Source organism: Callospermophilus lateralis, chromosome 18, assembly GCF_048772815.1.
Source record: "Callospermophilus lateralis isolate mCalLat2 chromosome 18, mCalLat2.hap1, whole genome shotgun sequence".
Taxonomy (NCBI): domain Eukaryota; kingdom Metazoa; phylum Chordata; class Mammalia; order Rodentia; family Sciuridae; genus Callospermophilus; species Callospermophilus lateralis.
This window is the reverse complement of record NC_135322.1, coordinates 18,303,949-18,317,687: the sequence shown is the minus strand read 5'-3', so window position 1 is coordinate 18,317,687 and position 13,739 is coordinate 18,303,949. Positions and strand designations below refer to the sequence as shown.

Below are 13,739 nucleotides of genomic sequence, written 5' to 3'. Positions count from 1 at the left end.
ATTTATTGGTTTATTATAAAGGATATTACAACAGTTACAGATGAATAGCCAGATGTTCAGAGATCTATTGAGCAGTATATAGAGGAAGGGATGCAGAGCCTCTAGGCCGTATCCAACTGTGTCCTCCTCCTAGCATCTGGATGTGTTCACCAACATGGAAGCTCTCCAAACATATAGTTTAGGAATTTTTGGTGGCTTTATCATATAGGAATGATTGATTACTAACTCAGTCCAGAGCTCTCCCTCTCCTGTCTCCCAAGATAGAGGACAGAAGTCACAACCTTCTGTCTTGATCTTTCTAGTGACCAGTCCCCACCTGAAGCTATCCAGGAGCCCACCAAAAGTGATATCATAGCCAGGCATAGTGACACACACCTGAAATCCCAATTCATCAGGAATCAGAGGCAGGAGGATCAGAAGGTCAATGCGATCCGGGGCAGCTTATTAAGACCCTGTCTCAAAAATAAAATCAAAGCCAGGCACAGTGGCGCATACCTACAATCCCAGCAGCAACTCTGTGGGACCCTATCTCTAAATAAAATACAAAAAATGGCTGGGGATACGACTCAGTGGTTAAGTGTCCCTGAATTCAATCCCCAGTATATATAAATAAATGAATGAATAAATAAACAAACAAACAAATAGGCTGTGGATGTAGCTCAGAGGTAGAGTGCCCCTAGGTTCTATCCCCAGTACCTATGGGGTCGGGGAAAGTGTCCTCACTAGAATAGAAGACATCTTGTCACCCTGGAAATTCTAAGGGATTTAGGATATCTCTGTCAGAGACCAGACACCAGAATAAAAGCTGCTCCTAGCACCCCAATCAGAAAGTGACAACAATTTTAGGAGTTCTCCACCAGAAACTTATTTGTTCAACTTAAGGATTTTTTCAACTTTATGATGGTGTGAAAGTGTACCCATACAACCATTCTATTTTGTTTTTCACTTTCAGCACAGTATTCAGTAAATGACATGGATAGTTACTATTTTATTATAAAACAGGCTTGTGGTAGATGTTTTTGTTTGGTTGGAAGCTAATGTAGGTGTTCTCAACATATTTAAGATACACTAGACTAAGCCAATCTATGATGTTCTTTATATTAAATTCTTTATATTAAATGTGTATTAAATGCATATTTGACCTACAATGTTTTCATCTCAAAATGAGTTTATCGAGATGTAACCTCATCATAAGTCAAGGAGCATCTTTATTTCTTACTATATCACAAGATCCCAGGTGCTATTGATTCTTCCCCCTTGTGCAGAGCAGTAAGTTCCAATGTAAGCCTAGTTGTTCTCTCATTATTCTTATAATTATTGATTTTTCACGGGATGCCAAGAGGGCATAAAAGATGTAGCCTTTTCCTTGAGGCTTTCTTGAAACACCTTTGCAAAAAAGTGCAGCTAAGACTAATGCAGCCTGGTTTATGCCTAGGTGCCTAAAAGAAGACCCTGCTACCATGTCTCTGCTGCAGAGAAGCCTCGATCCTGAGAAGACCCTGGGTCTGGTGGATGTGCTTTACACAGCTGTGTTGGACATAAACCGCTGGAGGGCTGGGAGGTTGGTGTCTGCAGCAGTCGCTTGAATTGGCTGTGCAAGTGGTTTGTGTTGGGTCCATACCCACTGACAGTGTGACTGTGTACAGTTTCATGTGTGTTCATGTCACTGATAGTATGTGTGTAAATAAGGTAAGAAAGAGAACTTTTGGGTAATATTTATCTTGGAATAAGTTCAAACCTCTATATTGGACTGGGGATGTAGCTCAGTAGCAGAGCATTTGCCTAGTAAGTGCAAGGCCCTGAGTTCAATCTCTAATACTCAAAAAGTTGTGGAAAAGTTGCAAGAATTGCTCTTTGCCTTTTACCCAGAGTATCAAATTTGTTAACACTTTGCCTTTATTATTTGTTTTATCATGAGAGTAAATCCATCAAGAGAACCTTTAACCCAACTCATATTCTCCTTGTGAACTAAGAGCAGAGAAATGTTAAGAAAATTTACTTACAATCTTCACAAAATTTACTTACATCTGAAGGCAGCTGACAGCTGTAAGATTATCTTTTTTGTGAATTGTTAGTTTTAGAAGTGGTAGATATCTTAAACATCTCCTCTCTGTTAACTCATGAGTACCCAGAGGGTCTGAACAGTGAAATGATTTCTCCAGGATCACACCCGCTATCACCTGCCTCAGCTCCCAGGAAAAAATGTTCAAAAATCTTTGGAAGCAGCATCTATCCATTTGATAATAGCAGCCATAGTATCCCCCAAGTCCTCTCCTCCACCCCCTGCTGTGTAGGATTATGCATTGTCCTTCTGCTGAATCTCATTCTCAGTCTCCGTCCTGCAGGCACAAAGTTAGCCCTTTGCTCTTATATCCCGACCTCTCTCATGCTTTGCTGTCCAGTGCTACAGTTAAAGAGTTTCATTCAAATTCCTGAGCCAGAATTCAGTGTTACTCATTTTCACATTCCTGTGTTAGACACTATAGAATATGTATACTCAAACCCTTGGGTGTTCACTTTTTTAGATCTGTAAAATAATGAACCTGATACCAGAGAGGTCTTTTTCGTTCTCAAAATTTTTTTTTTATTTTTTATTTTGGCAATGCTGGATATCAAATCCAGGGCCTCACTTATGCTTAGGAACCAGTTTTTCTTAAATGCAAAGAGGTCCATTTAGGACTAGAGTTGTAGCTCAGTGGTAGAGGACTTGCCCAGCATGTGCAAGTCCTCAGTTCTGCCAAAAAAAAGAGAGGTCCATTTCATCCATCTCATTAACCAATTTGTATATTTGTCTCAACCCCTATCCCCATTTAAATAGGGAACAAGCTTTACCCTGCATACAGATACAACTTCAAAGGGAGATTTGTGATTTTGGGAACCAGGCTGACCTGCCTTCTGGAAATGGAAACAAGTCTTCAGGTGGCCTGCAGAAGACATTCTCCAAACTGACATCCAGGTTCACCAAGAAAGTTTCATGTACCAGCTCTAGTGGCAGCACAAATTATTCCATCCCAAGTACCCCTTCCAAAAATGTCTTCATAGCTGGGTGTTCGGAAGAGAAGGCCAAAATGCCTGGTAACATTGACACACGGTTACAAAGCATTTTGAACATTGGTAATTTTCCTAGGACTACAGACCCTTCACAGTCTGCTCAGAATTCCAGTAATCCAATGGCCAATGGTTTTCTCCTAGAGAGGCGTGAGAACTTCCTGCCTGGGGATGATGGCAAGGATGACAAGGGTATGAACTTACCAACTGATCAGGAAATGCAGGAGGTGATAGACTTTCTCTCAGGCTTTAACATGGGCCAGTCGCATCAGGGTTCCCCATTGGTGACAAGGCGTAATTCTGCTGCAACAGCCATGGTGACTGAGCAGAAGGCAGGAGCCATGCATCCACAGCAGCCATCATTGCCGGCGCCCCCTTCATCAAGGCCACCACAGGCTGGGGCACATGCAAGTCTGACATCCCAGCCAGGTTTGGCATCTCAGCAGCAGTCCCCAAAGCAACAACAACCCCAGGTCCAGTACTACCAACACCTGCTTCAACCCATTGGACCACAGCAGCCCCCACCCCAGCCTCGGGCACCTGGGAAATGGGTACATAGCTCATCCCAGCAGCCAGCACAGCCTGTTGGAGCAAATCTGTCTCCTCTTGGTCAGTGGCCTGGCATATCTGATCTCAGTTCTGATTTGTACAGCTTGGGCCTAGTGAGCAGCTACATGGATAATGTGATGTCAGAGGTTTTGGGACAAAAACCACAGGGACCTAGAAATAACACCTGGCCAAACCGTGACCAAAATGATGGAGTCTTTGGAATGTTGGGAGAGATTCTGCCTTTTGATCCTGCAGGTATGTGAGGCTTCCTTACTTCTCACCTCATTTGAACATAAAATGTGATCTCTGAGAGCTTCTCTGGGCCTGTCTGCTACAGCCTTACATATGAAAGTGAAATAACTTAATCCCCCTTTAAGACCCTTTATCATTGTCTGGAGGCAAGTACAGAGCAGATCCTGCAAGAGTGGAAAGCAGTAATGAGGAAGAGGCTGAGAAGGAAAGTGCAACTATTTTTTACATTATAGAGGACAGAACTGAGGTTAAGAGAAGTTACTTGAGGGGCTGGGGTTGTGGTCCAGTGGTCCAGTGGTCCACACTTGCCTAGCATGTGTAAGGAATTGAGTTCGATTCTCAGCAATACATAAAATAAATAAACAAACAAACAAATAAATATATTGTATCCATCTATAACTAAAAAGAGAGAGAGAAATTGCTCGAATGGCTCATAGTCCCATATTTCAAGTGGCTCCAATCTGACTTGAAAGTCAATGCGGACAGCTCTTTGTGGTACACTCTTTTCCTGACTATACAACATATTCTCATGCTTCTTTTTACCCAACTCTAGTGCCTGTTTAAGGTGGTAGAGCACTTGCTGAACATGCATCAGGCCCTGGGTTCCATCCCTAGCATCACCAGGGGAAAAAAATATTTTAAGGTGGTAGAACACTTTCCTGCTTCATAGAATACAGTTTCTGGTGTAGACAGTGTGAGAATGCCACCAGAGTCATCTAAAATTTTTTGAGAAAGAACGTAAATACAAAACTAAAATAAACCAGGAAAAGGAATTAAGTTTAAAATCAAATTAGGGGATGGGGATATAGCTTAGTTGGTAGAGTGCTTGCCTCACATACAAAAGGCCCTGGGTTCAATCCCCAGCATCCTCCCCCCTCCAAAAAAAAAAAAAAAGTAAAAAGAAAAAGATAGTAGAAATTGAAAATAAATCTAAAGGATCTTTGGAAGTCCAGTAAAATAAAGTTTTGAAGAAAGAGAAAAGAGGGGCTGGGGATGTGGCTCAAGCGGTAGCGCGCTCGCCTGGCATGCGTGCGGCCCGGGTTCGATCCTTAGCACCACATACAAACAAAGATGTTGTGTCTGCCGAAAACTAAAAATAAATAAATAAATATTAAAAATTCTCTCTCTCTCTCACTCTCTCTTTAAAAAAAAAAAAAAAGAAAGAAAGAGAAAAGAGCTAGAAATACAGATAAGGGAGAAATTAAAAGTACTTTGAAAGATTAAGCCAACATGGTGATGCACACCTATCATTCCAAAGAATCTAGAGGCTGAGGCAGGAGGATCACAAGTTCAAGGCCAGCCTGGGCAACTTGGTGAGACCCTTTCTCAAAAAGAGAAAAGAAAGAAAGAAAGAAAAATAATAATTAAAAAAAAAAAAAAAAAGAATGGTAGTAAAAAGTGCACATACCAAAAGTACTAGGTACTGAATTTTAAAACCTTGGAGATCAGCAATGTGTTTACTTGGGCTGCTAGGTTAAGTTGTTTAGTTTCTTGGAATAAAACTTAGATCATCTTTAAAACAAAAAGACAACAAAAAACTTTAGGATGTAGCTCTGTGGTAGAGTGAGTGCACCTGAGTTCAATCCCCAGTACTGAAAAAGCAAAAACAACAACAACAAAATACTATAGTGTATCTGTCTTACTTATGAATATGAATAGATACAAGAAAATGTAGCAATGTATCAAGAGTAATAACTGGCTGGGTGTGGTGGCACACACCTGTAATCCAATTTTATTCATTCATTCATTCATTAATTCATTTATTTATTTATTTATTTGCTATGCTGAGGCTCGAACCCAGGGCCTCACATGCCAGGCAACTGCTTTACCCCTGAGCCACAATCCCAGCCCAGCACCTGTGGCTTGACTTAGATCAAGACCTTGATTTCAGATTCTTTTCTTTCCTAGTATGTGCATATTTGTGCAGCTTACTAAGTGGTCCTGATACAGTACCCTGAGCACAAACTGGTAATGGGATTGTGCCCTAGTATCTTTCCCAGTTTGAAGGTAAAAAGTATGCACTGTTGAATCATATTTCATTTGCGATGCATAGATACTTTCCTTCCTATCTTTTTTTTTTCTCCCCGGTGCTAGGGATTAAACCCAGACCCTTGAATACGCTAGGCAAGCTCTTTACTCTGAGCCATATCCCCAGCCCTCCTCTTGTATCTTTTTGTTTATCACTTCTCCAAATGCTTTCTGTGTCTCCCCCTCACACACACACACACACACACACACACACACACACACTTACACTGCCCTGCTGCACATCCTTATTTAGCTCCATCTGGTATGTTTCTACCCGCTTCTTATTGCATCCTGAAATATCTTATTACTTCCCACTCTTGTCATCTTCAAACTGAATGAGCAAGTCTGTTATCTAATATCCAGGAAAGTACTGGATCGTAGTTTGGCTCAAGTGGGAATGGCATATAATCTCTGTCTGTCTGACCCTGGCCCTTTGATAACTTTTGACTATTTAGTTGACCAAAGTCATCATCTGATTTTCTAAATTATTAGGTACTCTAGGTACATAGCACCAAGACATTGGAAATGTTAAAAGTAACTAGTATTTATCTTAAAAGGATAAATTAAACCTTTTTTCTGTCTTCCTTCCTTTCACATTCAGCCTGCCTCACCTAGGCATAACCCTTCCTTACAGTCCCCTGCACAAACTGTATCCCATCTCCAGACCTGTATGCTAAAAGTCCCACCTTACCTTGCAGGTTGATATCCATAGTCTACAACCAACTATCTGGGGCATGATGAGCCTGGCAGTTTCTCACCACTTTTCATGTGATCAGCACATTCTCAAAAGTCGGGGATGAAACAAGATGCCAGTTAAGATGCCTTAAATCCTGTTTGTTCCTTATCTCAACACAGTGGGCTCAGACCCAGAGTTTGCACGCTATGTGGCAGGAGTGAGCCAGGCAATGCAGCAGAAGCGGCAAGCCCAGCATGGTCGTCGTCCTGGCAACCCCCGGGGCAACTGGCCACCCATGGATGATATCCATCGGACCTGGCCTCTTCCAGAATTCTTTACAGAAGGGTGAGTACTGAGTACAACCAGGAAGTTGAGTTTGAGATCTGGGTGTCCCAGATTGTTTCTCTGAGAAGGGAGACTCATTGGCCTTTGTGCATTCATATTAGGCAATTGAAATCCAACCTCCATATGAGAATGGTATAATGAAGTCTTCAGGGAATCAGAGTTTTGTTACTGACTATGAGATGCCAGCTGGTATGATGTGTCCCTGTAAACACACTATTAGCATAAGTGTATGGTTTACCACAGACTCTTTCACCCAAGAGAAGAATTTTATATGATAGCATTTCTAAAGTGTTTCTATGTTTAAGATGGTCTTCTCTCTTCTTTTTTTCTTTTTTTTTGGTACTGGGAATTGAACACAGGGGTCACTAAGCCACATCCCCAGCCCTATTTTGTATTTTATTTAGAGTCAGGGTTTCACTAGGTTGCTTAGTGTCTTCTGAGTTACTTCCCACTTCACTTTTTGCTGATACTGGCTTTGAACTTGAGATTCTTGAGTCTTGGCTTCCTGAGTCACTGGAATTACAGGCATGCACCACTGCACCCAGCAACATGGTCTTTATACTTATTTCAACATAAAGCCCATGTTAAATGAGCATGGCTGTAAAACCCGTGTAAGTTATTAAGTACTGTCATTATAGCCTACAAAAAACAAAGGCATGGGGCTGGGGATATAGCTCATTTGGTTCAGTGTTTGCCTTGCACACACAAGGCCCTGTGTTCAATCCCCAGCTATACACACAAACACACACAGAGACACACACACACAAAAAGGCAGGGCTGGGGTTGTGGCTCAGTGGGAGAGTGCTTGCCTAGCATGTTAAGTCAGGGCTGGGGACACAGCTCAGTGATAGAGCACCAGGCCTAGTGCAAGGTCCTAAACTCAATCCCAAGCTCTCCCCACCAAAAAAAAAAACCTAGCAAATGTAGGGTATATGATTCAGATTTTTAAGGGAATTATTGATTTATATAAAAAAACACATGGGGAGGCTGTGGTTGTGGCTCAGCGGTAGAGTGTTTGCATGGTAAGTGTGAGGCCCTGGGTTCAATCTTCAGCACCACATAAAAATAAACAAAGGTATTGTGTCCAACTACAACAAAAATTTTTTTTTTTAAAAATGGGGGGCTGGGGTTGTGGCTCGGCAGTAGAGTGCTCGCCTAGCACATTTGAGGTCCTGGGTTCAATCCTCAGCACCACCTAAAAATAAATAACTATAACTAAAAAAGTATTTTAAAATTTTTAGAAAAAAAAATGGGAATTTTTCACATCTCATATTGCTTACCTGGTTAATATGAATGGGAAAAGAGCATTTCAACTTTTGATTTCTCTAAATTTCATACACAAACCACAGGCTTCTGGGAAGAATAAAAGGAAGTGATAAAAAAAAAAAAACATATATAACTTAATACACACAAACACACATACACACACAAAACAAACAACAACAACAAAAACAAAAAACATTTAAGGGAGAGAAAGAAACCTGCAAGTTTTTAGATAGGAGAGACAAGAGAGCACTGTTTGGTTGAGATGAGTACAGGTTAAGGACTGCTCTTTTAGGGCCTGAGTGGAGGGAGGCAGTTAAACTCAGAGCTGTCCATCTAGTGTCCAGGCTGACTGTCGGAGGCCAGGGACTAGCTTTTCTCTTTGGCTTTCAGGGACAGCCTACACAGCGGCTGGTCGGGTGCTCAGGGAGACTCAGCCAGCTCCAGTGATGAGACGTCTTCAGCCAATGGGGACAGCTTGTTCTCCATGTTTTCAGGACCTGACCTCGTTGCTGCTGTCAAGCAGAGAAGGTATGAAGAGATTTCTAAATCAAGGAGTGGAGAGAAGGGCATGTGAGTGTGACCCACAGCTCATTCCTCTAGAAAATTCAGGAAGCCCGTTATTAACTGCCAGCCTGCTGTATGAAAAAGGTAGAAGGGCTTTTCCAGCACCATCTGTTGTAAGGCCTCTAAAGAGTACCTTCAGAGCCAGGTTCAACGGCAAGTTTGAGGCCAGCCTGGGCAATTTAGTGATATCCTATTTCAAAATTTGTTTTTAAAAATATTTTTTAAAGGGATAGGGTTGCAGTTCAGTGGTAGAGTGCTTGCCTAGCAGGTAGGAAGCCCTTGTTTTGATCCCTAGAACTGAAAAAAAAAAAAAAAGAGGAGTTACATTTGTTCTTTTGGTACTGGGGATTGAACCCAAGGCACTTAACTACTGTGCCGCATCCTAGCCCTTTTTTATATTTAATTTAAAGACAGGGTCTCCTCACCAAGTTGCTTAGAACCTTGCTAAGTTGCTGAGGCAGCTTTGAACTCGCGATCTTCCTGCCTCAGTTTCCTAAGCTGCTGGGATTACAGGCTTGAGCCATTGCGCTTGGCTATTCATTCTTAGTTTCTTTCGGTAGTAGCTGTAGCATATTGGGTGATATGGTAGCAAAAAAAAAAGCCCTCTTCCTCATGGAAATAATTATATTCTCATTAGGAAAGGCAGATTCTAAAAAATGTTGGGTTAATTTAGGTATTATGAAGAAAAATAAAGCAAGTGATGAGGATAGAACACAGGGAACAGGTGAATTTTCTGTTTTCAGAAGGGCAACTAGGGAAACGTCGAATGAGCAGAGAGCAGAGGGCTTACCAAAGTGAGGGAGCAACTGGTGGGGCATCAGCAGTGAGGTGTATGTGAAAGCAGAATCAGGATGATAGAAAGTTCCGGGCCTGAGCTGCTATGTAGAGGGAGTACTGTGAACTGGGGTGGGAGAAATGCTGGAGGAGGGGTTTGAGCCCAGGCTGGAGTTTAAGATTCTGTTCTAGACCTGTGGCTGATCAGACATCTAAAAAGTTACCTCTGTCACCAGCTCTGCAGAGACTGTTTGCCTGCAGGAGCACCAGCTCTGATCCTGATACATCCTGTCTTTTTCATTCAGTGTTGTTAAAACTAATGAATTTTGTTTTTAAGTTCCATACACCCCCAGTGCATGGTAATTTATTGAAAAAAAATAACAAAAAATCAGAGCTGGTGGACTCAGAGCAGCTGAAGAAAGCCAGTGCCCATCTTTATGCCTTCCCTACCCTGTGCTGGCTTTGTAGGCATACACAATTTAGTGCTGAGCTCTTTCTGCCCCTGAACTCAATGGACCCAGCCCTTCTCACCTGGAACCAGGGCCTGGAGACCACAGCTGTACAGCTGGGATGACCCCTAGAATTAAGCTGGATAGAAAGCCAGGCAATCACTGCTCTAGGCTCTTGGTTCTTTCAGGAAACACAGCAGTGGAGAGCAGGACACCAGCATGCTACCCTCACCGCCTCTCCTAACTACAGTGGAGGACATGAACCAGGTATTATGGGCTGGCTTATGATTAAGGCCATGGGCAAGATTCCACAGCTTCTGTTTTAAGGCCTCAAAGTCACAGTCTTCTTTGTGGTGAATCTCTTTTTCTCATGAGTTTGTCTAAATAGTTAGCCATCTCAGCTGACTCAGAGCCACATATAGAAGAAGCTCTAGAGATGTAATATCCATTACTTGCCACATGTGGCTGTTTATATTTAAATTAATTATAAATCAAGAAGTGGGGGTGTAACTCAATGGTAGAGTGCTAGATAACCTAGCATGCATGAGACCCCCTGAGTTTAAACCCCAGCCACTGCATAAATAAATAAATTGGTTCCACAGATGTGCTAGCCATATATGATGGCAAGTGGCTACTATTGGATGGTGCAGGCATAGAGCATTGCTATCATTGTAAGAAGTTCCATTTGACAAGGCTGTGGGGTGGGCTAGGGCTTTCACCCTGCTCCTAGGTAGAAAGAAGAACCAGAGATCTGGGAAGGTGGGAAAAGGTGGTGAACCACCAAAAGTGCCACTAAGAACCCTCTTCTGTCCCTCAGGATAACAAAACCAAAACGTGGCCTCCCAAAGCACCCTGGCAACACCCTTCCCCACTGCCCAGCACACTGCCCAGCCCAAGTGCACCACTCTATGCAGTCGCCAGTCCCGGCAACCAGTGGAACGACACCATGCAGATGCTGCAATCTCCTGTGTGGGCTGCAACCAGCGACTGCAGTGCTGCCTCCTTCTCTTATGTGCAGACCCCACCCCAACCCCCACCCCCACCAGCACACAAAGCAGCACCCAAGGGCTTTAAGGCCTTCCCTGGGAAGGCTGAACGCAGATCAGCCTACTTGCCTCAGTACTGACCCAGGGCCATTCTTCCTGCCCATCCAGAGCTGTTGGGGTCAGTATTCCCACCCCAGGGCTGACTAGCTCATACTAGCCCCTCAGAGGACCAGTGCACCCCATCCCAGGAGGTTTCCTTGGGAACAGGGGTGATTGGCAGCTCCAAGCCTTTAAAGCCTGGTTTCTGAAGGCAGCAGACCCCTGGAGAGCCAGCTGGAGATAGATCACACTCAGGGGGTTGCTGGATAATCCGCATGCTTAATAAGCACCTGGAGTGATTATGATGCAGGTGGCCAGAGGCCACACTTTGAGAAACATAGTTCTGAGGTTATTAATCCTGCTATATGTTAGGAAGACATCGGGTCTGAAGGCCAAGAGCAAAACTGACCATTCTTATGAAACCCTCTTATTCCTCCTTAACACATTGAGTGGTGACCACACCCATCACTGATTTCATAGCTATTTTCATGTAGATTTTTAGTTAAATCATCTCCTGTCTAAAGTGCATTGAACATATTAAGATAACAGATATACCGGCTGGAGGTTTGCTCAACACTAATCTTTATTTAAGCACAAAAACGGGAAAACAGAATATTTATGATCAGAAGCAATCACCTGGGTTTTCTATGGGTGAGTTGCCCCTTTTACCCAGAAACATCCAGGAATACAGCCTTTGCCAGATTTACAAAAGCAGGATTATATAGCTGATGTCAGAAGTATATTCCTGACAGTGCATGAGGATGAGCCAGCAGGCTGCTGGTGTGTGCAAAGTAAGGCTTCACCTGCTGTCCTCAGATCCTTCCACACATGGCTGGAGGCATGAAGGGTCCTCAAAGTGGGGCAGTGTGGTCAAAGGGCTGCAGAGAGACACCTGCACTAGAAACTGCAGTAACATTTGTGAGCTGGTTCAAAAGACAAACCAGTTAAGATGTAGATAAGAATTAAAGTCTTTTCTTTTAAAAAAGAAAATCCACCTCATTTTCGGTTAACATGTGCCATTAAAAAGATAACATCCTGTGGAATTAGGATATTTTCCAGCCAGAATGGATCCAGAAGAATTGAATGGTGCTTAAATTGAGAAATAATAATAAATATATCTATATAGAATAGACATATCCCACTGTAAATTAATTGAGGTTGCAGAAAGTTCTTTATATAAAACTTATTTAAATTTTTCATATTTCATCTTTGAAAAAGTCTAATTGAAAAATTCATGATATTTTCTGGTATGAAAGTTTGACAGTATTAATATTTTTTTTATATTTTCTTAAGTCATTAAACCATTTTAATATATGTTAACTACTAATAAATGGTTTATTCTTTCTAACTCCATATAAGCTTTTCCAGCAAAGATTGTAATAACACATTTATGTTCTCATTTTTCTACAGATATAAGTAAATTTCTATTTAAAAATACCAAAAAGGATAAATATCTGTGTACACACACACCACACACCCACACCCACTTACACACATACACATACACATTTTAGAGGACCCTTAGGGTGTCTGAGCCCAGTCACCTGAATTTTTAGTACTGTGTTGTCAGGCTGTTTCCAGGCCTTGGGTGTTGTCTTTTGTGCTGTGTGGGGATGCCATTGCTGCCTGTACTTAATGATCCTTTCACCATGGGTTCTGAATATTCACCTCACCATGTTTACAGATAACTATTTTGTACATAGAGTTTTTCAGGCACATGCTTTGCATCAATCCTACGTGGCTCTCGTCTGTGTTAACTGTCACAGTGTGCACACTAATCTGTTGGAAGTTCTTTGTGACTGTTTTACTTGTAAGATAGTTTTCTATTTCCTTCAGTAATGTGTCCACAGTGCCCTGTATTTCGAGTTCTATTATACTAAAGTACTCTTGTTTTAATAGTGCCTCCCCAAAGACCTCACCCTGGACAGAGGTCAATTCTCAATGCCCCAGCACAGGTGACATTGTTAAACTGTCACTTTCCATTTTTTTTCTTCTTTCCTATTATGAAAGATATTTTGTAATTGCATCTCCATGGGCTGTGACTGTGTGAAGCTGTTTGTGTAGTTTCCATGTAGGTGCTGTGTGCCCAGCACCACCTTGCTCTGAACACTGGTAATTCCAGGTGCTGCGCTCGGCAGAGGGGTCTTGCCAAAGCGCGCGCGTATGTGTGTGTGTGTGTGTGAGAGAGAGAGAGAGAGAGTGTGTGTGTCTGTGTGTGCGCGTGCATATGTGCGTGCATATGTGCGTGCATGTGTCCTTTGCATGGCCGGGCGTGGCTGCCTTGCTCCGGCATCAGCAGGACATTGTGTGAATAGTTACAATGCTTCCAAACTGGAACTCTACATTTTGTATCTTACTTTTAAAAGCTCCTATAAGTAAAGTAACTATTGGCTTTATTAAAAATATACATTTAATAGTATTCTGAATCTTTATTTAAAAATGAACTGCAACAGACATCATGTTAGATGTATTGCTTGACTCACGCTGCCCACAGTTGGTTTTTAGGTCAGCCTCTTCTCAGATTCTGAGACTTTTTCAAGGGGGAAGACCACTTAGAGAATTGGATGAATTGGCATGGATGAGCAGGAAAAACAGCCAACCTCTTGTTGGCTTCCCTAAGGCCATAGATGGTTTAGGCCTCTCAGGTGCATCCAATATAGGGGTAAAAGAGACTGTCTTTTGGAAGGATGCAGGTGCTCTCAG

At 42.4% G+C, this 13,739-nt stretch overlaps 1 protein-coding gene and 1 non-coding gene across 6 annotated transcripts in view; both read left to right on the top strand.

The window, feature by feature from the left end:
* Garre1 (granule associated Rac and RHOG effector 1) overlaps positions 1-13,455 on the top strand; it is a 91,144-nt gene extending 77,689 nt beyond the window's left edge. For all 5 annotated transcript variants that reach the window (XM_076837621.2, XM_076837616.2, XM_076837620.2 and 2 more), the window contains 6 exons: positions 1,436-1,561; positions 2,819-3,852; positions 6,733-6,898; positions 8,555-8,692; positions 10,140-10,218; positions 10,769-13,455. In XM_076837621.2, coding sequence (XP_076693736.2) covers positions 1,436-1,561; positions 2,819-3,852; positions 6,733-6,898; positions 8,555-8,692; positions 10,140-10,218; positions 10,769-11,077 — 1,852 coding nt within the window. In that variant the 3' untranslated portion in view covers positions 11,078-13,455. The remainder of the gene's footprint in view (positions 1-1,435; positions 1,562-2,818; positions 3,853-6,732; positions 6,899-8,554; positions 8,693-10,139; positions 10,219-10,768) is intronic.
* Positions 4,649-4,721, top strand: Trnav-cac (transfer RNA valine (anticodon CAC)). The gene has a single exon. It is a non-coding gene; the product is annotated as a tRNA-Val (tRNA).
* Positions 13,456-13,739: the final 284 nt, after the last annotated feature.